This window comes from Misgurnus anguillicaudatus, chromosome 17, assembly GCF_027580225.2.
Source record: "Misgurnus anguillicaudatus chromosome 17, ASM2758022v2, whole genome shotgun sequence".
Lineage (NCBI taxonomy): Eukaryota > Metazoa > Chordata > Actinopteri > Cypriniformes > Cobitidae > Misgurnus > Misgurnus anguillicaudatus.
Window position 1 is genome coordinate 14,736,819 of NC_073353.2, and position 15,093 is coordinate 14,751,911.

A 15,093-nucleotide genomic window follows, 5' to 3' on the forward strand; every position below is an offset into this window, starting at 1 on the left:
AGGTCGATATTTGAATGAAAATGTTTTTAAAGTGTGTGGTTTAGTTGTTTACTGTTGCAAAGTAATGGCTTAACTTGCATTTACTGTATATAAAAATCTATATAGGAACCGCTGGGCAATTTATAAATTTTACTTGGTTTGAGTTTTTTTACTCAATATGCATTATTCAAGGGATGCATTCAGTTCTGATCAGAGTTGTTGGCACCCTTATAAAACACAAGCAATGGAGGCTGTGAAAAGCAATGGTTGTTTATTCTAATGATGAAAATGTGTATATTTCCCCCATTTCAGTTGTTTTGCTTCAATCAAAGGTTTAATTTGTGTGAATTTGTTTAATTGAAAGATCAAAATGATAACAAAACTGATTTATTTCCACAGCTCATTGGCTCATATTAACTGGGACATATCATACAAATTTTCCAGACCTTTTCCATGTTTAAGTGCTATAGTTGGTTCCCCAGTGCTTCTATCAGCGTAGAAAGTTTGAAAAAGAACAACACAGTAACTTAGTTTCGGTAAACCATTCTATGCAAGCATGTGAAAAATAGGTAATTGAAATGTGGCTCCCCTTGTGATGTCAGAAGGGGATAATACCGCCCCTTAATCTGCACTATCCAACCACAACACTGCCATTTAGTGCAGAGATCAGCTCATTTGTATTTAAAAGGACACACCCAAAAACATTTTTGCTTACACATACAAAGTGTCAATTTTAACATGCTGTAATAAATTATCTATATGGTATTTTGAGCTAGAACTTCACATGTGTACTCTGGGGACTCCAAAGATTTATTTGACAACCTAAAAGGGTCTTGTGAAATGTCCCATTTAAATAGTTTACCCAAAAATTCTGTCACCATTTACTCACCCTCGTGTTGTAACAAACCTGTATGTCTTTGTTTTGCTAAACAGAAAGGAAGATATTTGTAATAAAACAGGAAACAGAAGCACCATTGAATTCAATAGTAGGACAATACTATGATGGAAGTCAATGGTGCTCAAAAACGGTTTGGTTATATACATTGCTCAAAATATCTTCCTTTGTGTTCAGCAGAATAAAGACATTTATACAGGTTTGTAACAACATGATGGTGAATAATATGATGACAAATTTTTATTTTTTGGTGAACTATCCCTTAGTTCACCAAAAAATCCCTAACCTATGGACTGTTATACTGTACTTTACACATGCTCGATTCTGTAGTTTAATTGGCTGTTTTTGTGTTGAAACAGATGATGGTTCGGATCAGAGTTCTGGACGAGACACTCCAGCCAGTGGTTCCTCCAGACAAGGCGCAGGAGACAATGAGGAGAACAAGAAGGACAAGAAGAAGAAGGTCAAAGGCAAGAAAAAAGACAAGTTGAAGAGCAAAGGAAAGGAGAAAGAAAAGAAGAAAACAGAGGAGGCCAGTGATGAGCTGGATAAGAAGACCAAGAAGAAAGGTTTTGGGCTGCTAAGGTAAGAACTCAGTTCTTATATCTGTTTCTCACTTATTTTGAGTCCTAAACTGATGGTTCACCTAAAACTGATGACGGTCATCATTAACTCACCCTCATATTTTGCGTTCGATGCAGCACAAAAGGTCATTTTGTGGAAGAATGTCCTCTTTTGCATATTGTAAAAAAAATATGGAGCCTAAGGCAACTCGTGTTTTATATTGCAAGTCTTGTAGTGACATACTACATTAAAATATAGAGCCAATGAAACACTTCAAGGGTCTTTTTTTGTCATTTATGATATAATAAAACAACCAGGATCGTATTCAGAAATTCACTTTTTCTGTTCCATGAATAAGAGAACATGAGTAAATGTGACCCTGCTTGTGATAACCCAGCTCAAGTAATTTTTTTCTACATAAAATCATCCTATATAATATAAAGAAGGCTGTGTGAAGATATAAACTTGATGGGATTAATCATCATTAAATTATAAAACTTTAGCCTGGATTTCACAGACAGGGTCACACATACATTTTTATTTTTGGGTGAACTGTACCTTTAAGCATGTAGCTGGTTTGATTTGCAGATTCATGCACATATGAAAAGGTCAGGATAGATGTATATCTGACACACATGGTGAGCTGCGGTGTCGGGTTGCTGGCCGGTCACATGTGATGGAATGTTGGCTGAGCTGCTGCAGTGATGCGTTTCTGGCTCAGGCGTTTTCCCCCACTCGCATGTATGTAACCGACTTCGACCGCTGGTAAACGGAGCAGTCGGCCCCAGTTCCATATGGCGCTTCTTCTCTGCGTCACAGTGCTTAATCTCCCCTTCCTTCACATCTTGCCAGGTCTAATTTGCATCACAGCGGCCACCTGTGCCAACCCCTGCCCATCTGCCGTCGATCGGCCTGCCGTCCAGCGCTGGCTCCGGCACCGGCAAGACCGAGCGGCTAAGTCCATCACAGCGGAGGACGACCCGCATGAGTGATTCTACAAATCAGAGCATGGGCGCCCCGGCAGGCTCCACCTAACGGGCAATTAGCTCTATAATTGTTTTAATTTGGATGACTGCCGAGAAAAGCGCACCATGATGCCACAGCGCACTCTGAATGTTCCAACAGAGAGAAAGACAGAGAAATAGAAATCGCAGAAGGAGGAAAACAGATGGAGAACTTGATACAGCCGCCGTCATTCTCAAGGTCTTTCTCACCGGAAGTGTGAGAAACGACACGGATTTTGCTTTTGTTAATCCTACTCTGTCTCAATCAGACCTGGTCCGCCAGAGTCTGCCAGCGTGTCCGCCGTGTCCAACTCTCTGCAATCATTCTAATGTGCACTGTTGTTCTGAGTAGATAAGCGTTTATGTGCTGGCCTGTCATTGGTTGACGGGTGAGGGTTGTAAAGGTTATTGAAAACACAGTAGTTTTATTTATTTCTTTTTGGCAGGCGGCTGGGATTAGAGTTGTGGGTTCAGGAGACGTGCGGTGATGGTGCGTGTCAGCGAGGCCTGTGGAATCTGACACGGCCTTCGCTCAAAGCTGACGTAACTCGGCCTCTTTTGACGCAAGATTGCCTTGTCATCTGGCACAGGCCAAATATCCATGGATTAAATGGACTGAAAAGGGGCCTGATAGAAAAGCGAAATTTTCTATAAGTCATTTTGGCAGGTCTAAGGAAGTGCATGAGTGCTTAACTGTATTTTTTATGTTTACATTTCTTACATTTTAATGCATTTGGCAGATGCTTTTATCCAGAGCGACTTACAATGCATTAAAGATACATAAAATATTTTGCTCTACCAACTGAGCTACAGAAACACCCATAAAATAAACGCAGTAAACGAACTGATGAGATTTCGCTTAATGTAATATTGATCTTGAATCTGTATATTTATAGACTGACCACTGACCGGTTATATACAGTACTGTGCAAAAGTCTTTTGCAGGGTTCACACCAGACGCGGTAGAGGCGACAAGCGCAAGTGATTTACACGGTAAGTTAATGCAAAGACGCGATTAGGCATCCTGCGGCGCGGTACGCACGAGTTGAAAAATCTAAACTTCGGCGGATTTCCCTCCACGTTAACCAATCAGGACCTTGCTGTAGTAGGGACGTGTTTACAGGAAGCAAGCGGAGTCTCAGGGGAGTCACAGAAGCCCCTCCCATGACGCAAATTTCCGCGTGAATGTCTAGATTTTCATGCGCAAAAGCAAGTAAACTCAAATGTTCAAGCGTCCAACTATGCACGAGTAGCGTGTTTTGGCCACCTCTACCGCGGCTGGTGTGAATGCACCATTAGGCCACCACCACCAGCAGCTTTGTTGCTTTAGCAAAGTTTTAATGTCCATCCATATTTATTTTTCACTCTTTTTTAAGATACAAACAGAAAATACAGGAAATATGTACACAAAATTAAAAACAAAACAATTTTCAGAACTAAATTTCTTCTTCAGGCATCCGTTAGTATTTAGTGTGTCCTCTCTTGGCACGAAACACATCTTGAGCTTTTCTAGGAGATTGAAGTCATGAAGTCATTCGATTAGAAATTAGGATTTAATTTAATTTATGTTTAAGATATCCTGCAGCTGCCTGCTATTGCTGAAGTGGAAGGGGAGTTTACCCTAAAAACATGACACTTCAACTTGTACCTTTATACTGTTTTAATACTACATACCCATTTCCTGTATTTTCTGGTTGTATTCTAATAAAGAGACTGAGAAATAATTATATATGATCAATATACAATTGCAAAAACAACAAATATAATGGTAGCATGGTGGTAGAACTGTCGGTTCACACCAGACGCGTTTCAGGCGTCAAATTTGCATCTACTGCTCGTAGTTAGACGCTTGAACATTTTGAGTGTACTCACTTCATTTGTATGTAAAAGCCACGCGTGAAATTCTAATCATTGAGACATTCACGTGGAAATTCGCGTCATGGGAGGGGCTTTTGCGACTCTGCTCGCTTCCTGTAATCATGTCACTACTAGAGCAAGCTCCTGATCGGTTAACGCGGTGCGTTTTTCCGCCTAAGTTCAGATTTTTCAACTTGCGCGTTTTCCACAGCAATGCTCAATTTGGGTCATTCACGCGAACTAGACGTGCGAATGAGGCAGAATCGCGTCTACCGTGCCACGCTAAACGTCTCATTCGCGCCGCGAGACCTACAGACGCGCGTCAATGCGTCTTTACATTGACTTTACATTGAAATCACTTGCGCTTCACGTCTCTACCACGGCTGGTGTGAACGCAGCATAAGACTTTTGCAGAGTACTGTACTTATAAAGCAAACAACTCATTTCACAATTTGACTTATTTCTTTTCTATAAGCTACATTTTTTCACTGGCACCCAGGGATCTAACATCATGAAGATCAATGAAAGGTTATTGACCACCCTTTTCAATTAGCATTATGTGTGTTTGTGATGTCTGACCTCAAAGGTTAAGAGCAGGTGAAGTACAGGCTCAGACCCAAGAGGATCATGCCCTTCTGACTGTAAATTAGAGTCCTCGAGTGCTTGAGATGAGTGTGTGTGTTCCCCCTGAATTCCCGACCTTCATTTAGAGCCGTTAAACCAATAGCTCTCCCAAAAGTGAGCATTGTGTCATTATTTACTCTTGATTCTTTACTCTAAAAATGGCAGGGTTATGTTTGATCCATAATGGGTAAATATTGGACAGAACACACCGCTGGGTTAAAATTGACATTGTATAACAACAACCCAACATTGAGTCATTTTTAACCCAGCATGTGTCCTGTCCATTATGTTTTAATTTAACGACACTGCTAGGAAATATAAAGAAACCATAACAGCAATCCATATTATGTCCTCACACCTTAGGATAGCCTTCTGTGAGGAAAAGATTAAATGTTGCTGTTTACTTAAATTGTTTATTTATGGTGCTGCTCTTAAATTTCTTTTTCTATTCTGCATATTTCATCTGGTGGTTGTTTGGTTACAGCCAACGCAAGAACCAGTGATCTATTGGCATCACAGATCTTTTTTATTTTGTTGCTTTTTATTATTCAACATAAAAATAAAAGTGATTTCAGAGCTTCAGCTTTGATGTTTTTTCTTGTCTTTCTTTATGTACGCCACAGAGGTTTTTTTGGGGTAGTTAGCTGTTCCTTTAATGTGGCAGAAATACAGTATGGCATGTATGTATTGATGTGTATTACTTGCCATCATTCACACATTACTGTATGAGGTTGTTTACACCTGGTATAGACCATTTCAAAAGATGTAAATAACACTGGTCCAGAAGCACTTCCTGTTTCAGTTTTTTAACACTAGATACGTTGGGATGAAATACAAGCAACAGAACATATAGAACTGAATCAAAAAGTTAAACAAACATCTTAAAGATAAAGATATATGTGAAATAATAAAAAAACTCAGTTCACAAACTGAAACAGGAAGTGTTTCTGGACCAGTAGTGTTTACATCTTTTGAAATGGTCTATTAAGATGCATTTTGGTTGATTGGATCACAAGTGGACGATGCTAAATACAGGTGTAAACCAGGTGTAAAACGCTTTGAGGTCGTCCACTTTCAACCACATTCAGAGGTAGACGAATACACATTCGACCGAATTGCTTTTGTGGTGTAGACGCGCATGTGATTGAATGTGTTGGAGCAGCCACAATAGACCGCCTACTCTCCACCTATTTATGTAATGTGATGTACCGAGCACAATGTTGTACATCGTTTTTGACTTCTAGCACAAACACACGGTGTACAGAGCTATCTTCAGGGTTTTATTAAAGGTCCCGTTCTTCCTGTGTTTTTGAAGCTTGTCACGTGTAAAAACGCATTATTTTTTACACAACTTACTTACTTCTATAGTGCTGTTTTCACTGTCCTAAAAACGGGCTGATGTCCTCCTTGTTCTATGAAGTCCCTCCTTATGGGGATTCTGATTGTGTATTTTGTTTAGTGCGTTATGATTCAACAGCAGCTTAGCTTAGCCAGAGCCGTTTGAGCTTAGCTAGTGACTGACATATTACTGTGGGCGGAGTTTATTTAAAAACTCTTGCTTTGATGTCATTCAACCGGGAAGTTAGAGAGCTGTAGTCCAAACCGGCCGTATAAACAGCCCCTATATGACTAAATGTCAGCCATCTTGTTCAAAAGTGCCATTTTTGTGTGTGTCAGTGTCTCATATGGATTTGGGTTATCCAAAAGTCACCTGCAAAGCTCATTGATATAAAAAATCCTCTAAAAAAGACCACAATCTAATTTAGACATCATGTTGTTTCTTCTCAGTGTTATATGTGCCTGTTAAATCTTTAGCTGGTTAGTTTGGATGGCATTTTGGTCTCTGTCTGGCTTAGTTTCAGTGTTATTGGCCACTACATAGCCCCTGGTGTAAGTATCTGGCTGTTGTCCATTCTGTTGATAGTGGCCATGTTAGTGTGATGGTGGCTTCTGTGATTCTGGGACACAAAGCGACCCTGCAGCTCAGTGATAAATAGCTGACCAAAAAGGAAAATCAGGCTTAGATGTCACACCGTGTCTCTAGCCAGCTCTTAGCATTTAAAGCCACATGCATACATCTGCTACATGATTTTGACATCTTCTTAGATGTTATTTTACCATACAATAATGCTATTATGTCCATTGATCTTTAATTTTAACACAGGGAAGCATGCTGTACATGTTTGGACTGTCACATAATCATCAACAGGATTTGATCTGCTGATAAAGTTTGACTAGACCTACCTAGAGAGGATTTTAAAGGTGCAATGTGTAACTTTTAGAAGGATCTCTTGACAGAAATGTAATATACATAACTGTATTTTGAGTGCTTAGATAATGAACTGTATTGTTTTATTACCTTAGAATGAGCTGTTTTTATCTACATACAACGCAGGCCTCCTTACATGGAAGTCGCCATGTTTCTATAGTAGCCCTGAATGGACAAACTGTTTTTACAGAGTTAGTTTCATCCATACGTTTGCTGCGTCCGAAAACCCGAAATTGTTGCCTTCCGAGGCAGCATTCCAAGGCAGGAAGGCATCAAGGCATGTCTGAATTTAATGTTAGGTTTACTTCGTGACTCTTGAGATACCTCCATCATCCTGTCCCAAAATTCTATGCGTGTGTGCGCATGGGGAATGTCATTGGTCAAGCCTGGTCCAATTCGAAAAAATAAAATGGGGGCCAAGAAAGCGGCTGGAGCACAAATTTAGTGTACGTAAATGAATATTTTCACTTTTTACACCTTTTAATTGCATTCTAGCAAGAAATTTGTATTGTAGTTTTCAAATATGTAATAAGTTATCACAAAGGCGCTCTCTGTTTATATTTCAAACATGCTTCCTATGAAGTGTGTCCGAAAGCGTTTCTCTAAGATGCTTTAATGCCTCCGTGGTCAGTCATTGCCTCATAAAGCAAAAAGGCAAAAAGTCAGCCATCTAAGTTTTCAGACGCAGCCTTTGTCTGATGGTGCATTCACACCAGCCGCGGTAGAGGGGACAAAAATGCTCTAATAACGCGTAGTTGGACGCTTGAAAAGTTTGCACGCTTCATTTGTGCGTGAAAGCCGCGCGAGACATTCATGGGAGGGGCTTCTGCGACTCCGCTGAGACTCCGCTCGCTTCCAGTAATCACTGCACTACTACAGCAAGGTCCTGATTGGTTAACGCGGCGTGGAAATCCACCGAAGTTCAGATTTTTCAAATCGCGTGTTTCCCGTGGCAATGCTCACTTCGCGCGGAACGCGCCTACTGCGCCGCAGAGTGCCTAATCGCGTCTTTACATTAACTTTAACATGTAAATCACTCGCGCTTGCTGCCTCTACCGCGTCTGGTGTGATTCCTGAATTAGACAACGAAATGTTTGTCCTGTGGTGGCTACCGTAGCTTCTCATTGCGTTTCGAAATTAAAGTTGGTTTCAATTCTTACTGTTAGATGCCACAAAAAAAAACATATTTTACATTTAAGGCTTTAGACACCACCGTTCCAAAGTTTAGGGTCACCTAATTTAAAGTTACTAATTCTCTAAAAAAAGTATTTAATGTGAAGGCGTTTGGTTGAATGTTTGAAACTAGTCTTATAAATAAAAATACAGTTTTGCCAACATTCAAATTTATTGCATTACAAGTAGATATGCACTGATATATCGGCCTATAACCAGTATCGGCAGATAAAAGCTATATCATATATAGGCCGATTGTTTAAAAACTAAAGTTTAATTTGCAAATGTTTTAAATACTAAATCACCCAATAAGAGTCCAGCATACATTGAAAGTCCTTCATTACTTTGATTATTAAAATCATTTTATTTGTTCACACTGTGGTTAGGACACATCTGTTGTGGTTTTTTATGTGCCTCACAATTCTCTGTTAGTAGCATGTTAGGGCAAAGTGTGTTTACAATGGACATGTTTGTGTATTTGTGTTGACAAGCTTTTAGTGCTCACTGTATTAGCTCTGGCTAGGACATGTGTTGTTATTACTATTACAGGTTATTGCTTTGTGTGCGAGTACATGTATGAAATGCTTTAGTGTCTGTTAGTATATTTACTGTGTGATTTTTGACGAGGCAGTATATTACACACCTTTAGAAGCATGTCTGTTTGTCTTTGGTTATGCATGCACATGTCTTTTTTTAATTTTAATATTTGTAAATGCTTGTGTTGAGAGACGGATCTTTGTAGGTAAAGCATTGTTATAGTGAATATGTGTGACAGAGATGAAGTATCTCTGTAGAGGGTAACATATAGCCCCAGGTTGGGGATGGGACCCATTAGGATGTTTTACATCTTACAGACAGATGGAAGCTTTTGTGGACAAATACACCCACCATATGCATACGCATACACCTTTGCCAACATCTTTAACAACATTACACTTCCTCACAACCCTGTAAAACCTGCAGCAACATTATTTGCCACTTTGCATTTTGGATACATCCCTACATCTTATAAAAGACTGAAACCCAAAAGTGTGAGCGATGGCTATTCAACTATTTCTGCAGGCCACTTGTCCTAAGTTTCGTTTTAATCCTAATCAAACAACCCTGCCTGTACTTTCTGTAGTTTTTTTGGAGTCCAAAACCTGAATGCACAGTTTAATCTTTATAACCCACAATGCATCTGATGCCCCTTGCCAACTCACTATTTCCTATTAGCTTGCATGTTACTAGCATATTTTGGTGCTTATTAGTACTTATAAAAATAAAACAGTAACCGCTTCACCATCTTGTATCGTTTACATATCACTTGTGAATGAGTGAGGAAGCACTTTAGCTGTACGGTCGCTCTATGTGTGACTGGAAAAAGCTGCAAACAGAGCATCACATCAGCCTGATTCCCTTTAAAGATCAGAGGTCTTGATGTGTAAACATTTGAGGGAGTTGCGGTCATTTGCTATATATGGAATAGCAAAGAAGTGAATTTTTCAGACACTACATTATTCCTAAAGACTTTAAATAGCTTGTTCAGGTGTATTTGATTAGGGTTGGAACTAAACTCTGCCAGACTGTGACCCTCCAGGACCGGAGTTGGATATCTCTGCTATAAATCATAGCTTCTCATTGCTATTTGCTTGTAGAACCACATTTTTCTTTTAATTTTACTTTGAACTTTAATCTTAACATGTACATTAAGTCATTTCTTAAACACTTCAAAAATCTCTCCCTCAGTGAAACTACACAGCGTTAAACGCTTCCAGATTTCTCCACGATAGACCTTTTATCTGATCGACGCTGCTACGTTTATCAGAAATGAAATATTACATAATTAACCTTAATCTGGAGCAATTCAGCAAAATTGCAGTTCCTCAAAGCCTCTTGGCTCGCATTTAAAACGGCGATCAAACATGTAACTGTCTCCCATTAAAGGCCAGGAATGCGGCTTTAAGCTTTACTTTGTAAGTCAACCGATTAACGTGTCACGTAGGTCAGCCGTGTTTGATAAATAGTTTGGAAGTCAACGCTCTTTGCAAAGGCTGTTGTGCGAACTGCAAAGCGTGAGAAGTGACGGATGCTGATGGATTACAGGGCTTGAATGAGTAAGACAGTTTATGTGAGAAAAAAGTTGTAGTGTGAGTGTGTGTAATGATAGTGCTGCTCTTTCAGATGATGTTTATGTAAAGGAGTTCAATGAGAATTAATGTTTACTAAACTGCTAGCACCATTAACAGTGACTGGAGCATCTTTCTCCCTCCATCCTGTCACCAGCTGTCATCTTTTCTTGTTTTCTTGCTCCATCACATCTTCGCTTGGGCTTCTTGACTTTTAGCAAATTCCACCATATTTGTTATGATAGTGGCTCTTTTTTGTAAAGATCGTCAGCTTGTTTGCAATCATAAACGTTGTTCAATGCTGAACTATTTTTGAAAAGTGCCAGCTTATAAGGGTCATGCATTTGCAAAAAATGATGAGATTAAGAGCATCAAAGTTTGATTTCAGTCATTGGTTTTACATTGGTTTCAATCTCTGAAATGATCTTACTCAGTTAATATTAAAGATATCAAGGTTATATTTTCACAGAATGTTCTTTGCATTATGTAGGAGGGTCATTCTACAGAAAAGGTGGAATTCTGATGATGGAAATCTGCTTAAATGAACTTCTTTCAAAACACCCAAAACTTCTATAATAGCATTAATTAACTTGTCAAATCTATGAATCCGCAAAACGGGGAGCTTAATCTATGTTTAATTTTTTATACATTTTAGTGTTGTAGTAAATTCATACAGGGTTAAAGGTAAATGTAAATTAGGTTTGTTTTATAAAAAACATGGTTTTAAATAATAAGTACACAGTTCAATTCCATGTATGATCAAAGGGACAGGGCAATTTTCAGGACCGGACATTTAAAAAAAAGTTTAAAAAAGGAAAAAAAAGAAAATTACATAAATAAACTCTCTCATCATGTTAAGGACAGTCTATATTTATTAAATATATATCATTATGGGATTATTGGTTTAAATTAAATGATTAAGGGGTCTGCAAAAGCAAGGGACAAGCATTTCCACATTTTTTGTAGAATGACTCAGGATGAGCTTAAGTGAAAAACTATAATATTTTTGTTTTCACAGGCATGGTCACACAATTCGCTCTAAAGTAAATGCTAACACTGCCTTACGTGATGAAATCTGCTTAGACCGTGCATTGACACATGAAGATTTCACATCTGTCACTGACTGCCAACTAGATTTTCAAAAAAATCTCACAAATGTTTATTTTCCTCTGACAGACTAGAGCCCTGAAGCATGCTTGTCTATCAAATTCACCTGTTACCTTCTTCATATACAGGTGCAGGTCATATAATTAGAATATCCTCAAAAAGTTGATTTATTTCACTATTTACATTCATTAAAAGTGAAACTTGTATATTATATTCATTCATTCATTATACACAGACTGATATATTTTGAATGTTTATTTCTTTTAATTTTGATGATTATAACTGACAACTAAGGAAAATTCCAAATTCAGTGTCTCAGAAAATTAGAATATTGTAAAAAGGTGTTCAATTCAAATGACACCTGGTGCTATACTGTGAAACCTGGAAAGGCCTTTAAATGGTCTCTCAGTCTAGTTCTGTAGGCTACACAATCATGGGGAAGACTGCTGCCTTGACAGTTGTCCAAAAGACGTCCATTGACACCTTGCACAAGGAGGGCAAGACACAAAAGGTCATTGCAAAAGAGGCTGGCTGTCACAGAGCTCTGTGTCCAAGCACATTTATAGAGAGGTGAAGGGAAGGAAAAGATGTGGTAGAGAAAAGTGTACAAGCAATAAGGATAACCGCACCCTAGGAAGGATTGTGAAACAAAACGATAAAAAAATGTGGGGTGATTCACAAAGAGTGGATTGCAGCTGGAGTCAGTGCTTCAAGAACCACTACGCACAGACGTATGCAAGACCTGCTGTCGCATTCCTTGTGTCAAGCCACTCTTGAACAACAGACAGTGTCAGAAGCGGCTCACTTCTGGACTGCTGCTGAGTGGTCCAAAGTTATGTTTTCTGAATGGAGATCAATTTTGCATTTCTTTTGGAAATCAGCGTCCAAGAGTCTGGATGAAGAGAGGAGAGGCACACAATCCACGTTGCTTGAGGTCCAGTGTGTAAAGTTTCCACAGTCAGTGATGGTTTGGAGTGCCATGTCATCTGCTGGTGTTGGTCCACTGTGTTTTCTGAGTTCCAAGGTCAACGCAGCCATATACCAGGAAGTTTTAGAGCACTCCTGCTTCCTGCTCCTGACCAACTTTATGGAGATACAGATTTTATTTCCCAACAGGACTTGGCACCTGCACACAGTGCCAAAGCTACCAGTACCTAGTTTAAGGACCATGGTATCCTTGTTCTTAATTGGCCAGCAAACGCGCCTGACCTTAACCCCATAGAAAATCTATGGGGTATTGTGAGGAGGAAAATGCGATATGCCAGACCCAACAATGCAGAAGAACTGAAGGCCACTATCAAAGCAACCTGGGCTCTCATAACACCTGAGCAGTGCCACAGACTGATCGACTCTGTCACGCCACATTTCTCTAATAATTCAGGCAAAAGGAGCCCCATTGTTATTGAGTACTGTACATGCTCATACTTTTCATGTTCATACTTTTCAGTTGGCCCAAATTTCTAAAAATCCTTTCTTTGTATTGGTCTTAAGTAATATTCTAATTGTCTGAGATACTAAATTTGGGATTTTCTTTAGTTGTCAGTTATATTCATCAAAATTAAAAGAAATAAACATTTTAAATATATAAGTCTCTGTGTAATGAATTAATATAATATACCAGTTTCACTTTTTGAATGGAGTTAGTGAAATAAATCAACTTTTTGACGATATTATAATGATATGACCAGCAGTGTTGGCAGATACATGCTGATGGCATCCTTGAAGGTGTAGTTCACCTAAAATTGAAAATGTCGTGTCATTCCAACTTGTATGACTTATGTGAATCACATAAGAAAAAATTGTGTGGAGCTATCAGTACCATACAAACAGCTGTCAGTACATACTTTAAAATGTCTTCTTTTGTGTTCCAGTATAAAAGAAACATTGGAATAACATGAGAATGTGTTAATATTGACAGGGTTTTTATTTTGGGGTAAACTAATCCATTTTGTGTACAAACATGTGTGCTTAAACATGTCTGTGTGTGCTTGTGTGTATGTGAGCACTGGTGTTTGACCCTTAGTAAGTGTGCTAATGGCCTTTAAAAGCCTCTGCAGCAAGTGTCAGAGTCACAGATGGCGTAACTTACCTCGTCCCGCCTTCACAGACCTGCTGATGGAGCACCGGCTCCTCTTTTCCCTCGTCGCTCTCTCTCTCTCTCCCTCGCTCTCTCACTCATTAACACATTTTGTAATGTCTTTCCTGCTGTGCGTTTATGTGTTTGAAGTCAACAGCAAAGTCTGACACCCATCAGCAAAACCTGGACAGAGTAAAATTATCTCTCCCGCACAACCATATGTTCTAAAGGAGAGCATTTACATTTTTTGTTAGCCACATGTAGTGGCCATATGCTTTAGTTAAGTCACAGCTTCAAACATTTTTCAACTTGCTACCCTTTTACAGGTGGTAGTGGGGGGTTTCATCAATCCGAGTGCAGCATGAGTCATTAATATTTTAGTCTGCTTTTCCACAGGATGTCTGCTTTAGGGTTAGGTTTTTGTCATTGTTTAGGAATATACAAACATAAAATATTCAAGTTAATGGTTATTTACATTGTTGCACCCATTACTCTGAGAATTTAATATTACACAAAAATTAAATATAAATCTGTATTTTAATAACATATATGACATTATATTTACAAATCATTAAACTAAATTATGTGTTTGTGACATTTGAACATCTTGTCTTATCTTAAAACCAAAGTAAACAGATATTCCGTACCGAAGGTCTGCATTCGTTAAAAATGAGCAAATATTTAAAATCAATATTTAATTTATTGCCCATATTGATAGGATAGCATCTTGCAGATTTGTGCGATGCACATCTAGGACACGAAGCTCCCGTTCCACCACATCCCAAAGATGCTCTATTGGGTTGAGATCTTGTGACTGTGGGGGCCATTTTAGTACAGTGAACTCAATGTCATGTTCTAGAAACCAATTTGAAATGATTCGAGCTTTGTGACATGATGCATTATCCTGCTGGAAGTAGCCATCAGAGGATGGGTACATGGTGGTCATAAAAGGTTGGACATGGTCAGAAACAATGCTCAGGTAGGCTGTGGCATTTAAACGATTCCCAATTGGCACTAAGGGGCCTAAAGTGTGCCAAGAAAACATCCCCCACACCATTACGCCACCACCACCAGCCTGCACAGTGGTAACAAGGCATGATGGATCCATGTTCTCATTCTGTTTACGCCAAATTCTGACTCTACCATCTGAATGTTTCAACAGAAATCGAGATTCATCAGACCACGCAACATTTCTCCAGTCTTCAACTGTCCAATTTTGGTGAGCTCATACAAATTGTAGCCTCTTTTTCCTATTTGTAGTGGACATGAGTGGTACCCGGTGGGGACTTCTGCTATTGTAGCCTCAAGGTTGTGCGTGTTGTGGCTTCACAAATGCTTTGCTGCATACATCGGTTGGTTATTTCAGTCAAAGTTGCTCTTCAATCAGCTTGAATCAGTCGGCCCATTCTCCTCTGACCTCTAGCATCAACAAGGCA

At 39.1% G+C, this 15,093-nt stretch overlaps 1 protein-coding gene across 4 annotated transcripts in view; it reads left to right on the forward strand.

The window, feature by feature from the left end:
- Positions 1-15,093, forward strand: part of pard3bb (par-3 family cell polarity regulator beta b) — a 441,444-nt gene that overhangs the window by 305,758 nt on the left and 120,593 nt on the right. For all 4 annotated transcript variants that reach the window (XM_055215428.2, XM_055215427.2, XM_055215429.2 and 1 more), the window contains one exon: positions 1,234-1,459. In XM_055215428.2, coding sequence (XP_055071403.2) covers positions 1,234-1,459 — 226 coding nt within the window. The remainder of the gene's footprint in view (positions 1-1,233; positions 1,460-15,093) is intronic.